Raw genomic sequence first — 21548 nt, forward strand, 5'->3', positions numbered from 1 at the left:
ATGAAGACTCGCCCAATATATTCAATATCAATACAGAAGGCGGAGTGGCTTTTATGGTATCTAAACGTATAGACAGATTCGTTCTAGCTATAGACATTCATAGTAAAAGACTAATAGGACTCGAGTTGAATATTCCAAAATGCAATAGTATATATCTATTTTCGGTGTATCTTCCAGCCATCACCCGAAGAAATGGTTTGTTTCTAAATGAATTAGAAGTATTAGCTGATGTATACAACGTATATGTAAACAAAGGAACGGTAGTCTTGCCAGGTGATTTCTATTGCAAAATTGGCGGTCCAAGACACTGAAATTCTGAAAGCCGACGAGGAAATACTACCTCATAGACATTATGTAAATCACTTAAAACTGTATTGCACAAAAACTGTGAAGTACTTTCATGAAGAAATGAGACGTAAGCGTCAGCTTTGGGTTGCAAATGGCAAAACCAATGAAACTAATGACATCCATTTCCGAAATTACAAAAGGGCGAAACTTGAATTCCGGAAGCAAATAGAACAAGCATGTGAAAATTATATTTCTGACATGAACAGTAAAATCGAAGAATCGTTAGATCACGAGCCAATATTTGTATGGTCATTGATTACGAGCACCAGAAAACCTACGAACTTTTGTAACGGATTGCGGGTCGGCAATGTTCTTATATATACACTCGAAAAAAGTACTTGATGGGTGGGCTTGTCGTTCCCTTCGCGCGTCAGTGCTTACCGTTTTGAAATCGGGCACCCACCCATCGTCTTTAAATCCAATGACATGTACCAAAATCATACTGCACATGTGTTATACAAAAGCTTTCTTTGGATGTTAACTTTGGTACCGCAAAATGATATAATGATGCTGGAACGATCTCATTGATATGTTACAAGACATTGCAAGGTCTGCCTCAGAGAACACATTCAGACAAATGCTTAAGTTTGCTTGGGTGGCTTAAGATTGAATGTTATATAGACAAATGCAGATTGTTATTTCTTGGACGCTTGTGTAGAATGGACCATACCTTGATGTTAAAACGTATATTCCTTTTGCGACTATTAGAGTTCAAGAACAACTGTGTGCGAAAACAATGCGCATTCGTACCGGACATTATACGTATAGTTCAGAAGTATGATTTGATATCTTACGTTTCTGAATTTTTAAATGATGGACAGTTCCCTTGCAAGGCGATGTGGACAGAAAATGTTACCTCTTCTATAATTAACACTGAAGAAAAGCTATGGCTTCAGCGTATGTCAACGGATTCTGATTTTGAAATGTTCAGACTTATACATAAACATATTATGCAATATAGAGCATGGTTCTTTGCAAGAAACAATCCTGAAGTTTATAAATCAGCAAAGTACATAGTGAACTTATGCGCACTAGTCACCGTCGAAGAGATTCCTTTGCTGTGTAGAAAATGTGGACGTTTCTTGTCAAACATTGTAATCCACACTGTGTGCTCATGCGACAGACTTGGCGATGTTAGGGAGCAGCTGTGGGAATCCTTAATTAGCATTGACCCAATAGACTTCAGTTTACATCTCGACTGTTTGACTCCTGAACTATTCACTGCAACAATGTTGTCCTGTGACACTAAATATGATCTAGATGACACAAATCGCAATTACTTTACGAGAAATTGTATTACATCCATTAACAAGATGTGCGAAACTTTCAAGGATAGCTAGAATCATTGAACACTAAACCTAGAAGGTCATCTTTAAACTGAACTTGTATGACATAAGTGTTACGTCATTTGTCAACGTGATTAGATTTTCATACTTCATAGTCTGTATTTTGCTTAGGCATGGTATCTCGTCACAGTGAGTGTATATACATGCAGTAATATTTTTGGTCCTTATGAATAGTGTGTGTGGTGGTGATGGTGTGTGTTTGTGATGTTGTGCGTGGTGGTGTGTGTGATCGATGGATGGTGCGTGAGTGTGTGTGTGATATATCTGTACTAGATATGATATTGAATATATTTTTTGTTATATACGGTCTTCATGAACGAATAGGTTGATAATAATACTTATATAATTAGCCATCTGTTTGTTGTTGCACGTACATGTTGGATTATATATTTTGAACATGATGTTCTTGAACAATTCATATTTTTTCAATGTGTGTCATACTTCCGGTCTTCATGGGCACATCTAGATTTATTGTACATTTTGTCTTCACGAACAACTTGGATGGTGTGTTTATAACTGGTCATCATGAACTGTAGGTGCTTACCTATACTGGAATTACTTTACTATAGCGTATTGATCACTGGTCTTCATGAACAGATACTGCTATATCAAATATATATATGTGTGTGTGTGTGTGTGTGTGTGTGTGTGTGTGTGTGTGTGTATAACTGGTCACATAATTGGTTATATTTTTTGTGTGTAGCTTGTCTTCATGAACTAATATTAAGTTGATGTATTTATATAATTGATATGTTATTGTTGCTGCATTATTTGATTGAACACTGTAAATCTTCGTAATGAAGGAAATAAAGTTAATATATTCCATTTTAACTGTTGTTCGTGATCCTTAACAAGCAATACTTAGGTAGCTGTCTTTGTAATAATCATGCAAAATCTGAAAAATGTGATACCCCCCCCCCAAAAGGCTCTATAATTTTATTTTTGTAATTCAGTTATTTTACGGGTCTATATTATGAAATGTGTAATTATTCATTCCAATCTGTCTGTTCTTCGGAGATAATCAACATTAAAAATCCAATGGATTTCTGTTGTATTTTAGTGTCATTTATAGAGTAATCTCCCTTATTTTTGAAATCTACAGTGCATTTGATATAATTTTTATCCCCTAAGAACACAGGTTATATGAAAAACTGAATGTAATTTTTTTATTACTATGGCAATACAAACGAAATATCAAAAATAAACATTAGTAGACTTTTCACCCACGAATCACATTTTGCATGATTCTTAGCTGGAGTGCTACTTAACATTGTAAACGATCATTTCTCCCTTCTCATGCCTTATGGTGTGACGGGGTGTTATTATTGGTGGGTTGGTTACAGTACCTGAACTGGTCCATGCAACAAAAACTGTGATCAGTCATCGATCACCGATCAGTTTTTGGTCAGTCATCAATCTGTCAACCCGATACATAAAACTGGTGAACCACAGCATGTGACCACAGAGCAGTCAATATATTTTACAGATTCTTTTGTTTTATTTGCCAATTTTACACATAGTAACATAATGAAGTATATTTAAACATCTAATAATACTTTTATTTTACATATTTTATATTTTTAACAGATCATCCGTCATATTTTCCATAACAAAACTGCAATCAGATCAGTCATCAGTTATCGATCCGTCAAATCATTGTGCTGAACGGTTCAGGGTCTGTACTTATCTTGTATTGGCTGAATAGATTTTGACAAAAATAAATCAATTGAAAGCTATGAGTCCTCCTACATTTTTTGTCCAAACATAAATTTCTGACATTATGCACATCTACATGTGGTTATATTACATCCCACAAAGCTTCATAACAATGCTGCAAGTTTCTTAGAAAACAGTTTGGACAGAATGTGAGATGGACAGACAGGGTGAAACCGGTACAACCCCTAATTTCGTTTGCAGGAACATAATAAAATCACTTGTCAAGCCATAAAATTAACAACTGAAGGAAAATGAAAATGGGATGACCAAAATTAACCTGGAGGAGATATAAATGAAAGTGGACCCAGCTGGAACACTATACACCAACTAAAACAAAATGAGATGGACAGGTACTGTCATTGGTCTATGTTCCTGGTCTATGTTCCACACAGGAGCGAAAAAAAGCTAAGTCAAGTAAGTCAGTGAGGTATACTGGGAAATAATTTGACAGGATATATAGGGAAAAAACTGGCAAAAATTTTTGAAGTGCCATGCAATCAATCAATTCAAATAAATCATTCTTTCTGTGCTGGATTGTAACTAACATGCTTTGAATGTATTTAGCAGTACAAACTTTTATGAACCACTGTAGGACTAACAGATTCTTCCATCGATCAGTACTTTAACTCTTTTTTGATTAATTTTCTATTCATAATTAACTTGATTTTTCCTTGCCTGCTGAACTTTTTTCAAAAAAGGCACAATATGTATAGATAAAAAAGTCAATCTTAATATAGGTTTTATTCAAGCTTAGGTAGACACATATGCATTGACTGCTGTAAAATTACACAGCAGTTAACATAAGAGGTTATCTGAAAACAGAAATTGCTTGCCCAAAGCCAAACTTTCTGGTAGCAATGATTTTAATTCATATTTAGTAATTAAGATTACGACAAAATGTTTTTGTACTGTTTTTAAATTCCATTATATGATTTACAGAGTGAACCAAATTTCCTGCTAAATTATTGGTTAGTTAGAAATGACCTACCAGATACATTGGAAGTAGAATTAGTGAAGTAGGATTGTATCAGGTATTGTAAAAAAACAAGCATTCAAGAGTACTATTGTAAACATGTCCAAAAACTTTCATGACAATTTAAATTAAATTAAAATCTCAAAATGTCATGTATCTAATTATAATTTCCATTCTAGTACAAAGAATTTTGAAAACATACTTTATAAAATAGCATAAAAAGCAATGATATTAAATAGTATTCACTAGTCAAATCTTCATTCACATACAAATGAATTTTGTTTAAAGTGCAGGAATAAATACAGTATAGGGTAAAAAACCTAACTAATTCCTTTCTTTAAAATAAACAGAATAACTTATTAAAAGTTATATTCAGGTTACCAACAAATTTCAAAATTGTAAGGCATAAGATGCAGTTCTTTTATTTAACCTTACTTAGATGCAAAAACATCTGCTCAAATAAATTACCTCCCAAAGATTTTTTTAATCTATATGAAAAAATTGGAATCATCAGCAATATTTGCTGCATTAAAGCTTGTATAAACATTTGCACAAGAAAAATTCTAGTCATTAAATAATTATGGAGATACACAAAATAGTAATGCAATTAAATGAATTATAATTACAAAATGATTGACAAAAAATGTCCAGTACAAAATTCTAACTATGACAATTAAATTATCTTCGAGCAGCTGTCTTGTAAAATATTTTTACAGATCACATACAAAGCACGACACAGAATATGTACAACTACACAACCTCACAAACTTGTCAAATATACAATGAGTGAAACTGGACAATCTATTCCTTAAAACTGATTAAAGCAGCTGATAAAAACATAACTAAAGCTAATGAATCTGCAGAAAAAAAAATCTTCTATTATGCTAATGAAATGAAGATAAAAGTAATTAAAGCAAAGCACTAAGAATACTTAAAGTCTTTTCATCTAATTAAGTACAAAAAGGTTGAAAATAGACACTTTAAACTGAATTTTTGGACATTTATTTTCACAGAATCTGAATACATAATAGTTGATGTCAATTAAATCCCATTATTGAATGAACCAGCTCTTGAGTCAGTGTTGCCTTTCTTGCAAATCATTATGAGTTTTTCAATACTTGCAATAAATTTGTTGAACTTAAAAAATTTTACAATTCCCCGCTGGATAATCCAATAGTAATATGACAGTTTGTTTAAAAGCAATACAACGTTGACAATTTTTTAAATTTCTTTGCTATAAAATGGGTCACTACACACCACTTTGAAATTATAAACAGACAACTGGTACCAACAATAACCTGCTTAAGGTTTCTAGACTAAAAGTTTGGTGGTAAAATTAGCTTCAAGTCAAATTACCAATGACCTAAAATCACCTTGGTGATAGGTCAATTAAACAAATAAACAATAGGATACTAGATTATATCTCCAGACTTGAATAACTCAAATTTTAAATACTTTTGTGTATATGGATTTATTACTCAATAAAACACATGTAAGAGCCCATAAATTTGTGTAAATATATTTTAGGAAATCATAGGGAGTGTTAATCCAATTGACGTCCAGTATAAAAACTGTAATACATTTGACTAAAATATCAATACTGTCTTATATCAACAATAGTTCATTTAATTTATTTCAACATAGAAAAATCTTGACTAGAATAGGTTAAATGATTTCCCCCTAAAAAGACAAAAAGATATATAAAAAATGTATAGCTACCAAAATCAGTTTAAGAGAAAAAAAACAGTTTTACTGTTATGAACTACAATAGGAAAGGAAGATGGTTAGGATTTCTGGGCAAAAAACAGCATAATGTACTTGTAAAGCATGTTAAACTAAGCAGAATGTCCCCAGATGGATTGAGGTTGGTTTTGAATGAAATATGGAACATTTATGATAAGCAACAAAACAGTTAACACAGTATAACACAAAATCAATATGAATGATTGTCAAACTTAAACTATTTGATAATTATGGTTTTTCTATTCAAATTCTTTAAACTGTTTTGCAAATAAATTCAAATGGAGGGGAGGGGGGGTTGAGTTATTGTATTTGTAAATCAATAAAATCAAAAGTAACTAACCCATAGATATTTAGTATAAAGGAATGAAAAAGGAGGTAAAATTATTCTAATAATTATTAATCATTGAAGTCTAGCACATCAAACAAAAATTTTTGAATTCTTAAATGTCTTCAGTGTTAGTCTGATTAGTCAGTATCAACAAAAATAAAGAAGAAAAATTTTTCAAAATAGTTTTATGCCTTCATGTTTCATAGCAGCATGTTTATCAATTACACATAATTTCTAGAGCATTTTCTTTAAAAAATACCCGACATTCTAAATACTCTTTTTCAGACATGAGACCATTTTGCTATTTTTCTCAAGATTGCAATTAAACATCAAACGGAAAATATATCAGTTTGCCATAAAAAAAATAAAGGCTAACTAACTTCATACAGAATTATTGACATTAGGAGGATAAACAGTAACAATATAGGACATGTATATCCTATGAAATTTACTATGTATAAAAATGCATCTAAAAGCAATAATTACTTGTGGTGTAACTTTTAAGTCTTTTGCTTTTACTTACTAGTATTTTACTTGAAAAAAGCTCACACCTATAACATAAATTTGATATTTCATTCAGTAGCATTCTAACAGCATTTTGGTTATGGTATGAACTGGTTTCATAAGATCTGTTATAACAAAACATAGCACCATGTCCGCTCAATGGTATAAAATGATATCACAAAACAATAACCTACATGTACATACATGTATATATAAAAAAACATCACCTTGATGGCAAGACATTATATTCGCTGCAAACTTTTTACAGAGCCTTTAATAAAATAAGATGTTTCTAACTTCCTTCTACTAACAATATATGGAACATTGTATCATTATGGTTTTGGTTCATGAATGAAGAATGATTTGAATAAGAAATACATTAACTAAGGCCCCAATATGAATCTATGAAATAGCCAAATCTTTACTTAAGGTCCATACTAGCAAGACAGAAAATATCAATCAATAAAGATATCACCTTCTCATTAGGATTTTGAATGCTACTTTCCAAAACTGAGTATTTATGTCACAAAACGAGGACAGTTATTACATATTTACAAAATTAAAATGGAGTTAAAACACATTAACATGTGCAAAAAACATAATTTGATGTGTATAAAAAAAAAACAATAGACTATCATTTCTTATACAAAAATACACAACAAAAATACACAACATAAAACACTGAATGCTTGTGTGTGTAAAATGTTACAATAAAAGTATCACATTATGTTCTCTACAACCTAAAAACATGTATGCCCTCAGCATGTCAAAACTCAAACATTTGAAAATGTTAAAAAAAACAATCAGGCTCAGGCAACACAAGACACAAGACACAAGTCCAAGAATATTCTTCTCATCCAAAGTAACTCTAATTGAAGTCTAGATTTTTCAATAAGACATCAATAACAATAAAGAAAATTCACAGAATATTTTTTTTCAATTTTTGTTATATCTGAAAAACAGTATTAAGAATACCTCACAATAAGGTAAAGTAAAATAATAATAATATCAATACCTTTTGTGTCAAGATAGTTTTTGCACACACATGTGTAAACAAGTTTGAATATTTTTTTTAGATATATGAAGAAGCTTCAAAGCAGCTTTGTTGTCAATTATAAAAACTGGGAGCCAAAAAAAATGCATTCCACAGACCTCGTTCAGTCAATGAATAGCCAAAAACGACATCCTTTTGAAAATGACTAAAATAAAATGTCACTGAAAAGCCAAATAAGTAGAATGATTGGCTTATGTAAGTCATAGTATTTATTTTATTTGATTTACTGTATAGAATTTTGGAATGTTGTATTTGTTGTCAAATTTGACTGAGGTATGTACTGTAAGTAAAATAGGACCATTTATTTTTGTTAAGGTAATAATATACACTATAAAAAAAGGCTATTTTTCAATAAATTCATCCATTTTCATGACACTTGAAGGTAAGCAAATCATAAAATAAAAAAAAAATCTGAATAAAGATGGTTACTCTAGCTGATAATGATATGTCACATCCAAATTAAAAGTAATTACATTTTTCATTAACAACATCACAGAAATTGGTTTTACAATGAATTTAGTTTTATGAAATTTCATAATTTTACGAACACAGTACTCATGAAACTTTGTAGAAGGACACAAAATTTTTTAAAAAATTAGCTGATTGGATAATGTAAATTCAGTCCACCTTAACATACATGTATAAAAGTTTGTTACACCAACAACATACACAAATTGTCTGCATACAGTGTATTACTACTAAGTATCCAGGAGACACTATTATTTACTATGGACAATAAAAGTTCTAAATACTGTGGCATTACAAATATTTGTGTCATATTATAAAAAAAAAAAATAATAGCACTTGATGTTTTGTTTTGCATTCTTTCCGTTGTGAAGTTATAGATCAATGAACACATGGCAAATATTTCCATCTCTCAGGTTAATAATTAGGCAGTTTTTCACTAATGGTGTTTTTTTTCTGGATTTTTAGTTGTGTCACACATTGGTTTCAGCTTTATTACGTGTGTGATGGTTGTTAGGTAAAGATGGACTTCTAGGAACTTTGTTCTGAACTGATGGACTTCTTGGCATTGTCCCATTACGCTTCACAGATCTTAGAATTAAGTGATTTGACATCACTGCTGAGTCCTTTTCATTTTGATCATTGCAGTAACTTTCCACAGCACTATACAAAAAGAGATAATCCTCCTAAAATGGAAAAAAAACATGCTTATAATTGTTGTACTTTATTCAAACAATATCAAGATCTATTCCAAATATGACAGGGAAAAAATCAAAAACATTTTAGAAATCTACATTTCCTTGTGACGTCATAACTTCTGACAAATTTTACGCTTACAATTTTTTTTGTGAAATTGATCACTGAATATTTGTTTCTCATAACTTAGAAAAAAAAAAAGGATTTCACATCTTACAATGATTACAGGATTTTTTTCATTTTTCAAATTGTCAGAGAAATTCATGATACTAACATTTGGCATAAATGTGAGTACAAACACACAGATGCCAAACATGGGTCACAAAATAATTTTGAAAGAAATTTTATAGCTGTATTCAACAGTGCCATGACACATTTCACATGATGTATTTTAAGATTTTCAGTCTCAAATCAATGTCACATAGAATTTGTTGTACATTCATTTAAAAAAAAAATCTTGTATCATATCTAAGATTATTTACTTAAACTACACTTTATCATCAATTCAAATAATTAAAAAAAAAATATATAAACAGCAGTTTAAAAAACAAGACTGAGGACAATTTTTTTCAAGTTTACTTACCAAAGTACCAATAATGCCTGGCCGTTTTTTATGGTACAATTTACATAAGTGATAAATGTCTATAGTTTTATCATGTTGTAACTGATCTAGTGACGTCCATAGAGCACAGAATTTACAGCCAGTGAATCCACCATATCTACATCAAATAAAATTTGGTCGTCATTTTATTAAATCACAGTTTGATTAGTATAGCTTATTTTATTTTTGAACTCTGGTATTACACCAGTAGTAAAATATACCAAATCAATAAGATAAATAAGACCATCTAAAGGTCCTGGTTTCATATAATATCTATGATACCATAAGTTAATACAGACTACAACAACAAGTTCAGTTTCTAAGACAACAAGTCTTTTAAGTTATTTATTTTCATTTGTGCCATTTTTTTCTGTGAAAGAAATAAAACTTAGAGTTGATTAAATCCTAATGTGAAACAATTGACTATTTTGTCACGGATATTTACACATTATTATAGGAATGATTCATATATATTTTGAGTAATTCTTGAAACTTATCAATCAAATCTTTACCTGCTGTATTTTTCCCCAAAACTCAAATCAGGAAGTTTTATGAGGCTGAGTTTTCACTTTTTGTTTAATAGTTACCAGATTTTCTAATAACTGCTCATTCTGTTGTTAAATTTTGGTGAACTAATAAATGATTGCAGTTTAATGTTTGATAAAAGAAAACATTTTGATGTATATATGTCATATGAAATAATCTACTTGGTCTTGTGGATATTTTACTTGTTTACAGGTTTACTCATTAAACATCAAACTGACATTTTGTCCCCATTACATGCAGCTTATTGTTTCAATAGTAGTGCTAAAGTATGTGTTTTGTTTCTAGTATTAGCCCCATAGAATTGGATAGCTGTTATAATTTCAGTATATATTACATGTTGTCTTACTTCACAATTATCAATACTGTTTCCACACTCACCTATCGACAACTATGACAGGGCCAATGTCATTTTGTCTGTGAATATCTCTGACAACATCAATTAGATCAAAGACCTTAGAGAGAGGTTGGTCAGTCATTGGCCAGCTAGGACAAGATATCATTTTGGTCATCAACACATAATCATCCTACAATAGAATTACAAGTTAACAGAGCATGTAAAGCAAAAAAATAAAATTTCCAAATGTTTGAATGATAATATTGAAAAGACAGTCTTAACTCTCAGGGTAAATTTAGCTAAATGCCACTTTAGTCTATTGTTCTACAAGTTTAAGTATTTCTACTTTGAGTAATGAATCAGTATTTTTTTAAACGTTATAAAATCATTACACTATGATAAAATTGAATATTATAACTAGAAGTTAGCTATAAATATAAAACAAGCTCTTTGGCAATATCAGCTTCATCTTTTTACAGGCACTTTCAAATTAAAGCATCTCATGAAGGATATTTTTTTTATTATTATTGACACAAATACATAATAAACAGCTCTAGATATGTTGGGCAATTTATCACTGGTCACTGATTATTATATGGAATATAGCCAGTTTTTGTTAGAATATTATTAAAATTTCTATTATTCATTAGAATATTAGAAAGCCACCTTAAATTAAAAAAACAAAATGTTCACCTCTATTATCTAATGTGACAAACCCAAGTTTTTGTTTGCCCCTTGTGTAACACAAACCTGTGTAGATTCCAGTAAGAAATCTCTAGTTGTATACATATAACCAGTCTCCTCTTCTCGGAATGTCAGTTTAAATATTCCTGTATCTACTTGAAGAGGGCTGTCTTCCTCAGGCCAAAATTTAATGAACTCCTTTAAAAGTCAAAAGAGTGAGTAAAATTTACCATTGTTATTTTTTCAAAATATTTTTGCTTGTGGGGAATAAATCAAAGTTTAGTAAATAGGATGCTATATTGAATATTTCTCTTATAAGTACAGAATTAAATGGGCAATGTTGTAATAGAGAAAGTTGTAAGGTTCTATCATTTTATATAATCAAGCCAGGACTTCGATAAAATATTAAACAATTTGCTGATGGTTGAAAGTCATTAGCTCCAAACCTCATCATCATCTGCCTCCACATCAGACAACATTACTATAACAGAACTATTTTTATCCCAGACCATTCTCCAGAAATCTTCAGTTGTAGATTCTAATGGATGCTGAGTTAATATAAACTCATTAGTCTTTGTATATCCCTGAAAATATCAATTTAAATATGAGTTGCAGACATTTTCATGCTATTGATACCCAACTCACACAGGAAACTGAAATAGGACAGCACCCAAATAACTTCAAATGTATGTCCCATCTAGATAAAGACACATACAAATTTGAAAATAACTGCCGTAACGGGCTAAGTGTCAAATCCCCCATCTAAATTGAAAATGGCCAATCAAAATCTGTGTTGAACCATGTAATTCGTGTGCCTTTTAACCATGAGAAAATACCTTTAAAAATCAAATAATGAAGTGTGGACCAGTCAAGAAAAAAAATTCTGATAACTCAAGCAGGGAAAATTTGCCAATGTAAAATGGAAAAATGGATGAGTATTACTAGACATAAGAATGACTTCTCTAACTGAATCAAAGATTGCTCAATAAAATCTGAGCCTACCTGCAGGAAAGATGCATTGATATAATCAGATCCTTGTATCCCAGGTTTGTTAGGGAGGGGGACTCTCTTTGTAGTCATGGGTATGAGATCTTCACAGCGATTCTTTGGCACATTAAATTTCTCCAGAGCTGGAAACTTGTCAATCTCCTTAGGAACATAGGCTACCACCAGCTATGAACAGAATAAATTGATATCAGTAAAATACTAAGACACAAGAAGCAATGGTACATTATAAACATACCAGATACAATACCTTTCTCTAAACATCTCTATTTCAATTATTTGAAAAATCTACCAGCAATGTACATGTACTAAGAGAACGAAAATCCTGTAGTTTCTACAATGTATGGTTGATTTGAATTCTAATACATAGAACTTGCTAGGCTTGTTTTTTTATGACCATTGATTAACCATTTGAAACTTTTTAGTGAACATGAAGAACTGTTCAAAATTTCAGGTATGAAGCTTTTTGACAACACATTCTATTTTTTATGAATACATATATGTATGCATTAAAGTTACAAGCATCAGTTTCACAAAAGTCAAAAGTGTAAAAGTTGATTGTAAGTTAAATGATGTAACAGCATTAAATAGCATTGTGATGTCATAACACACAATCAATTATAAACTGATGACTTTTTGTAAATTTGACAGCAGGGTTTTAACAAAAAGTCTTAGCAACACCAGGATGTAAAGGATGACTACAGTTTGACATATATAACGAGAATGGATATGGTGAATATGTCAGAGACAACGACCACACTGGGATGAAGAAGATCAGCTCAAGGCCACCCATGGGTCTTCATTAAATGATGAGGATACCCTCACACCATAGCGCAGGCAGCAGCTGGCACCAAAACATTACACACAGGTACAGCAAAATAGTTGCCCTTATAGTCTCCAGCAACATAAAGAAACAAGACATACAGAAGTCAGAAATTCCTGGAGTACCTCATGTTGTTTCTGTAGAAGTGATGAATTACAATCATCTATTCTGTTAAGATTCTGGATATATCTGTTGATCTCTCCATTTCGGACTTCTGTATCATGACTTAGTAAATACTCCACCAAGGCATCATGTATCAACATGTATTGTTCCTACAATACAATAATATCTCAAACATGAGAGAAAAAAAACATATACTGTGAAAGTACTTTAATTTGTGGATACCAATTTTTGTGGATTTGGGAAAAAAACACAAATTTGTGGATTCTTGAATTCACGGTCTTTAGGTTTTCAGTATACACATCAAGGGAAATCTCCTTAATGGTTGGGAATTTTGTGGTTCAGATTACCAAAAAAAACAACGAAAATTGGTAACCAACACATAACTGTACTTTCAAAATAAGTATTTTTCTACTGGTAAATCAAAAAAAAAGTTATTCAAGTCATCAGGGTAATATATACAAAAAGATAATTCATTTATTTATATGGGTGGTGTGAGTAGGCATTACAAATTTGTTCTAAATAATTATGTCTTCCTTCAATGTGCAATAGGAGTTGGGTTGTACTTTTTTTTTCAATTGTCTCAACCACTTTCTATTGAAAGGTCAATATAACTGTTTTAGCTCTTAAAGATCATAAAGCTTTGAAGCTGCTGTAAGTGTTTGAAAGTAGAATAATTCATGCTGAAATGAAAAACATACTCAAATTGCGTAATTTTTTCTTTTTTATAACATACTCCTATTAACAAAGCTGTGATTCGCTATAAAGGTTTGCACCAATTTGTTTCAGGAATATACTATACTGTCAAAAATGCAGTAAAGATGATATTCAAACCAATAGTATGCCAGAACATTAAGGTAAAGATTTAAGTTAAGAATTTTCATGCTGTCTTCTTTTCAGTACAGAATTAAGAAAAGTGGTCAAACAATCAGTCTGTTTTTTTTAGCTTTTCATGCTGTTTTATACTTTTAAGATCAGTAAAAAGTATTTGAGTCTTACCTCAGACAGAACTATTTGAGTCTTACCTCAAACTGAACTAAAACATTCGTTTTATTTTCATTTATGATTTACAAAAGCTATGTGAACCATACTTTAGTTGGTACAAAGTTTTCCTCAGTCAGAAGTTGTGAAACTTACTTCAATGGTTCAAATAGCTATTAGATAGGATCAATTGGATTAACTTTGAAGTATCTTAGCAAGATTTACTTCTTAAGGTGGAATCTCAAGAAAGAAACATCCTGCTGAGTAGCAAGACACTCTTTTAACAAGTTATCAAGTTGTCATTGTATCTGATCAATAATCGTTAATTTAAAGTTTACACGGATTATAAAGTTAATGGTATAATCAGACTTTAGAATGAGCCACTAAACATATAAACTACTGCCTTCAGATGATTATTGAAGCTTACCTCAGTTTGAACTAGAAAATTTCTCTGTTGTCTTATTTTCAGTAAGAACTGTGGTATGTTAACAGTTCCTTTGTCTTTTATTTGTTCTATCATTGTGTCTATGAGTATATAGGTACCAGTTCTCCCTACACCAGCACTGAAAACAGACAATTCAAATAAGAACACAGTTTAACAGACCAGTCTTTTATCTGACATTTTAACAACATTTGGAAGTAAGCAATGGCAAAAACTGTGATTTACAAAAAAAAACACATAGAGCCCTGGTAATGTGAAAAAAATATCCATCAAATTCTCTTGTGTTAATATAAAAAAAAAATGCTATATAACAAGTTAACAGAGCATGTTATTGAACTACATTGCCTTCTTAATATTTTTTCAATTGACTCATTCTTAGGAGTTTGAAATCATACTTTGTTGATTTTCAAGGTAATGATTTGTAGTTTTGTCAAAAGCAGAATTAAACATAATAAATTAATGCTATGACTATTTTTTAACTTTACTGTATTCTACTGAGAACTGACACATGAACTTGTACCATGCATTTTATAAAAAGAAAAATATTCAAAGATTTTCCACCTGCAATGTACCACAATGGGGCCAGCCCCTGGAGGATTCGCAAATGCTGATTTCTGAACAAATTTGAGAACTGGCAAAGTAAAATCTGGAACACCATGGTCTGGCCATTCTGTATAATGGAATTGATAAACTATTCTCTCTGAAGATTGCTGTAAAAATAATAACATTGTCAAAAAATGAATGAAGGATATTCCAAAGCATTGACCAAGTATATAACACTCAATTTCTGACTTACAAACTATGGACTCAATCAAGAATTTAATCTAAGGATATTCAAGCTGGTCAATTCTCTGAAATCTATAAACAAGGTATGGTGTACTATATAAAGCAATATACAGACCATAATCTGTACACATAATCTCCCACTACGTTTTTAATGCATGTATGAGAGTCTTTTTGCTAATTAGTTTTTGTCCTAAGCTGCTCGTTTTTTGTGTTCTTATGAGCTTCACTCTTGTTCGTACAAATTATTTTGTTTTTAGAGAATGGAATGTGAATGTATGTTTTATTATTTAAGGATTACCTTTTTAGCTTTTGTATCTTTGAGAGAAAACATTCTAACTGTATAATGAGCTCTAGAAAATGTGTTGAGATGTTTAACTGCAATGTTCCCATGCTGTTCCATCCCTTCCTCAGGCCAGTACTTATCACACTTTTTCTAAAATACACCAATATAAAAATTAAAACAACACATGATACCTCCTTACACCAAAATGTCCCTTGCTGTAATATAACAGGATTCTAAAACTGCTATTTCTGTGGAAAATATTTTCCATGTAAGAAAGAGAGGAAGTAAATGATATGTACATTGCCAACCTACAGAATCTGATGAATATATCCACCCCCACCCCCAAATTATGCAGAGAGACAGGCAGGTACAGAACTACAGAAACATTTAACAGATCAATACCATTGAGGACACTGCTCAAACTTGACTTCTTTACAGAAAATATAAATGATTGATGATTCTAGGTTCATAAGTTTCCCTTATAATACCTTTTTCACATGCCAAATTTAACTCACAGTCAAGTAGTTCAAAATAGTATGTAAACAAACTTGAGAAAAACTGAAGACATTCATTACATTTATAACTGCAACAGAAACAGCAGTAATGCTATAGATTTTCTAATTTATCATACTCTCAATATATACCATCATATCAAAAACAACTAATATCTTAACATACCCTGCCTCTTTCCATAAGTTTTGTTATCATCACTATGACAACAGATTTTTGTTCCCAAACCATTCTCCAGAAATCTCCAAATGTAAAAGGCATTGGTCCCTGAGTAGCTATATATGCTTTAGATTTGTGATAGCCCTGAAATATAAATAGAAGATATTCTGTACAGTGCTAAAAGGAGAGATACCTAAGTCCATCATAAGTTGTCATTATATTAGGTCAAATTAACAAACTTCTTGTCTATTTTAACTTCGTTATTTTAGGTATCATAAGAAATAGATTTTCTAAATACTAAATAAACATAATTTGCATGCATTGTCATTCTATACATACTCCCACACATACAGGAAGTTGATATCGGACAGCACATAAAATTACTTGCAATGCATGCCCTATGCCCTATCTAAATAAAGCCACATAATAAATTTGAAATCAATCCATCCATTGGGAGCAGAAGGTGATTCCAATAAGGGATTCCAAAGTGCCACAAAAAATCATTCAAATCTGACAGAACTTACGTCAACATAATTAGCATTGATATAATCTGACTGTCTAATTTTCTCCCCTGTAGGAACCTTAGAAAGCATCACTCTGGAATGGTCAACTGAAAAAACATCATAATTAAATAAATCAGGTCTACAAACAAAGCGGCAAAATCTGAAGTAAATATACAGTAAAAAAAAAAAGAATTGTAACGGTAAAATCTGGATCTGAAATAGCGAAATTCCGCTAAAAAAGCAGAAAAACATCATCCCTAATAAATTACAAAAATTCAAATGCAATTAAAAGTTTGTAAATACTGTATAGTCACAACAAAATTCCTTGGATTGGAATAAATAGACTGTAAAAGAATCCATTTTCAGGTACACTTTCAATTTAATATGTTATCAAAACCTTAAAGAAATACAGGTATTAAATCTAAAGAAAATATCCAATTAAAACTAGAAATACTGTGGGTAAGCTCACAAAGAGAATACTCCTCCCATCAAATGGATTTAAATGTAATCCTCTGAGTTCAATTATCCACCTATGGTAGTATCAGACAATTATTACATTTGTTTATGCACAACTACAGATAATTAACATTCATATTAAGTTTCATCAACTTACCTTGAGTTGTATAGGAAGAGTCATGATTACAAGATAAGTAAACAACAAACAGACATGGTAATACCTATAAACACCTCCCCCCCAAAAACAAAAAATGTTTGCAGGTTGTACAACAATATTTACAATTAGGCAATTGGATTTGTATCCTCACATGATCCTGTGAATTCACAAAAATGGGTACCTATCTCCCATTCATAAGTAAAGGAAGTGATTGTTCAAAGAGTAAATACTACATTCTTATCAACCAAAACCTCTTATGTGTCAATATGAATATAAAGTATGACGCCAAACTTTTTCTACACTATGAAAAATTTAGTTATAGCACAAAATATCAAATTCTAATAACTATGTATCATACTGATGTGCTTGGAAGTATTAATCTAAATACAAATTGATTTTAAGTTTTTAATGCTTTCTACAGTAAGTTCCCAATAAAAATAAATAGAGAACAAGACTTACAGGCACAATTATATTGTGGCAAATCATTACAGTACTATATTTGTTAGTACATTCATTCTTATGTATATATCTGCTTTTAAATTTTAAATTCATTTTTAACATGACATTTTCTTTTCTGTTTATAAAACTTACATGCAGTGATATTAACATATCTATTTTTAGCCTTGTTTTCATGATAGTTGGAAACCTCTGCTTTTAAATCTGTTCTTGTATTTTTGTTTACATCCTAAAAAAGAAAACTTTACAAATGTAATATGAACTAAAGATTACTATTTTTATAAATACAAAATAATGGAACATATACTGTCAAAATGTTACACTTGAGTATTGATTTTTCTATTTTTTTTTTATTTGACAAATGCTTGAAAATTATTACCAGTAAAATGAATTATCTGCAAGTAATCATATTCATTATAACATTAAGTTGCACATACTGTTTTGTTAGGGATACCCCATATAGTACAGGAAGTCAATATTGGAAGCACTCAAAATTGCTCTTAATGTATGACCCATCTATATAAAGCCACAAATAGAATTTGAAATCAATCCATCCATTGCGAGCTGAGATAATTACGACTATACTGGACAGACAAGAAGATTTCAACATACCACACAAGAGTATTTCTGTTCATCTAACATTTACCAGAAATCAACTTGAATAGTTTACTACAAGTCTCCTCAACAGATCCAAAATATGTCCAAAAGAAATTTAATACATGTGTATATTTTTTTAGGTCTAGTGAAATATCAGACTTCAATCAAAGCTTACATTAAATTCCTGAGAGAATTTGTCATCAGTGTCAGCATGAAGATTCTTCACATGAAGTATAAAATCATCAACCGCTACTTCTGGATAAGTCTTCTCCTCTGTAAAACAAAATAAAATGAAACAGTTCAAATTAAAGTAGGGTATCTAGTACGTTATCTAAATAGGGTGTGTAAATATTGTCACTTGTCTCAGTAATTTTACAAGAATGGGTCGCAATCTATCATTCAAATGCACAGAGACTGTCATTTACATAGTGTTGGTTTCAGTATTAAAAGCAAAACATCTTTCTGTGTAAAAATACCAACTAAAAGGACAAATATTTAATATTTACATGATAAAAGTGTTAAGAAAAAACAATAGAGTATTTTGCTTTGTAATGCAGCAGTTTGAGATCCTAGAAGTAAACAATAAAATGTGGATTTGTCATTGGATCACAATATGTTCTAAATAGGAAATTCCGATAAGAAAAATGGAACAAACAAGACTTACAAAACCCTATTGTGAGAAATTTTAGCAGTGGAATCTTACACAGCATCAGTTCTACTAAGTTGAATGATATACCTATAGGGCTGTATTTAGTACTAAAATATGTGAAGGGATCATTTATCACAACTTTCCTATATTTCAAGATTTGTTACCAGATGTCTCAACAATTAATTATTGTAATATTTGGACCTATCTGCTGTAGGAAACCTATTTTTGTAGTCTACTTTCACATAAATATTAATTTATACCATTCAATAACATGTGAATGTGAAATATAAAATATGTTTCATACCTATAGGTTCAGCAATAGTAATTATGGTTGGTGGGAAATGATTTGAGTTAGTTGGTACAGCCAGATAGTTGTAAGCTGCTTGGTAGTATTTCCTACAGGTCAGAGATCTGAAAATAAAAAATAAACATTTACAGGTCAGAGATGTGAAAGTAAAAAAATACATTTACAGGTCAGATGTGAGATATCTGAAAGTAAAAAAAATTCACATTTACAGATCAGACGTCCGAGATCTGAAATTTAATAATATTGTTAAAACTTCAGCACGGTTTAAATAAATAAATGTATATGTAATTGAAAACATGTATAATAATTATATAGGTTTGTTAATATTCAATTTTTAATATAAAATATTTGTAAAAAATTGACAAAAAATAGGGCATTAATGGAACATTAAGTGATACCCTGCCACATAATGGTGAAAAAAAGAGGTGTGGCAAAATTTTCAGAATGGCCTAACTTGGATACTACATTTTGAATTTTGCTAAGAATTGAATTTAAGCTGTATTTTATGATACTTAATAACTGTAAGTTAAAAAAATTAAATGATCCACTCTCAACTTATCATCTAGAAACCATTGTGAGATAGACAGAGTGATGTACAGACAGACACACAACCTTTCAAATTTTACATTCTTCATGATAAAAGCATTCATCTATTTAAGACTTTTTAAAAAAGAAAACGACCCTATAAATGGGAAGTTTTGACGAATTCAGTTTGTCATTCACTTACCTGCATCCTAAAAATAGCAATGATGCAAACAATACAACCAGTATTCCACAAACAATACCAACTACAATGCCGGCTGACATAATTTCTTCTTCTACATTTATTGTATGAGGACCTAGATCAAATAGAAACATATTTTAAGATTTGTTTCTACACACTGAAAATAACATAATGAATGAAAATAACAATTAAGCACATTTATAATAGTGAAAAATACATATGTAAAATCACACCTCCAAAAACCAGAAACTTCATTTTGACTCCTCATAATAGTTCAATCGTTCCCTTAGAGTACACATAATACACTTCATTTTTGACATTCCAATAATGCCAGTCAATAAAATTATTACAAAAATGCAATAATAAAATTTCTGAAGTTGTGACAACTATTACTATGACACATGTTTGACATTGAAAGCACATGAAGCAACAGTTAATGCACACAAAAACATGTACAGGTATTAGACCATTATCTTGAGTTGAAGTTAACATTAATTTTAAAGCAAGTCATTGCTATATAAATAACTGTAAGTCTTTATGTTTCATTAGACAACTCACCATAGTTCTTATCATTACCAGTTGCATAACATTGTGAAATAAATATTGTAAAAACCAGGAAACATGTGGCAAGATGGAACTCTTTACAATGAAAAATTGATTGATTGATTATTGGGGTTTAATTGAACTATAATTTTTTTAGCAAGGCTCAATGTCAAAAGCCTTTGGCACTTCAAATGTTTAGGCGAAGACTTATATAATCACTCTTTCAAATTAATTAGTTCCGTTATTTAGCATGACCATTTCACTTTTATATACACAATGCACCATAAGCTAGATCAATGAAGTTTTAATTCCAACCTATAATTATATAAATTAAATAAGACTGCAATAATCCTAATTTATAAGAAATCCAAAAACATAACATCAGAATATCAGACAATTTTTCAACCGAAAATAACAAAACAAAACAATAAAAGAAAAACATGCCCACAAGCCAATACAACTCAAGTCAGTTCCAGATTCCAAAACATAACAAAAATGATAAAAGACAAAGCTACTTTATTTAATTACACTAAGTTGAACTATGTCATGTGTATTACGAACACATCTCTGGAAACTTGTGAATTTTATAAGGTGAATAGGTACAAGTAGTTTAAAGACAATTTCTCCATGACAAATTCTTAGTCAAAGTGCTGTTAGTACTGGTTGTTTTTGATTCTTGTGAAAATTGTAGCATGAACAAAATTTCAAA

At 30.7% G+C, this 21548-nt stretch overlaps 1 protein-coding gene across 6 annotated transcripts in view; it reads right to left on the reverse strand.

The window, feature by feature from the left end:
- Positions 1-4132: 4132 nt before the first annotated feature.
- Positions 4133-21548, reverse strand: part of LOC148627397 (putative receptor-type tyrosine-protein phosphatase mosPTP-1) — a 42603-nt gene continuing 25187 nt past the window's right edge. For all 6 annotated transcript variants that reach the window (XM_088572385.1, XM_088572349.1, XM_088572358.1 and 3 more), the window contains 16 exons: positions 20300-20411; positions 19570-19676; positions 18792-18889; positions 18155-18248; positions 16972-17057; positions 16457-16591; positions 15794-15928; positions 15271-15419; positions 14695-14830; positions 13292-13438; positions 12341-12511; positions 11785-11922; positions 11405-11536; positions 10699-10844; positions 9757-9892; positions 4133-9163 (listed from right to left, as the gene is read on the reverse strand). In XM_088572385.1, coding sequence (XP_088428511.1) covers positions 8951-9163; positions 9757-9892; positions 10699-10844; positions 11405-11536; positions 11785-11922; positions 12341-12511; positions 13292-13438; positions 14695-14830; positions 15271-15419; positions 15794-15928; positions 16457-16591; positions 16972-17057; positions 18155-18248; positions 18792-18889; positions 19570-19676; positions 20300-20411 — 2135 coding nt within the window. In that variant the 3' untranslated portion in view covers positions 4133-8950. The remainder of the gene's footprint in view (positions 9164-9756; positions 9893-10698; positions 10845-11404; positions 11537-11784; positions 11923-12340; positions 12512-13291; positions 13439-14694; positions 14831-15270; positions 15420-15793; positions 15929-16456; positions 16592-16971; positions 17058-18154; positions 18249-18791; positions 18890-19569; positions 19677-20299; positions 20412-21548) is intronic.

This window comes from Perna viridis, chromosome 1 (assembly GCF_037379345.1).
Source record: "Perna viridis isolate PV_CMFRI_1.1 ecotype Kerala chromosome 1, ASM3737934v1, whole genome shotgun sequence".
In the NCBI taxonomy this organism is placed as follows: domain Eukaryota; kingdom Metazoa; phylum Mollusca; class Bivalvia; order Mytilida; family Mytilidae; genus Perna; species Perna viridis.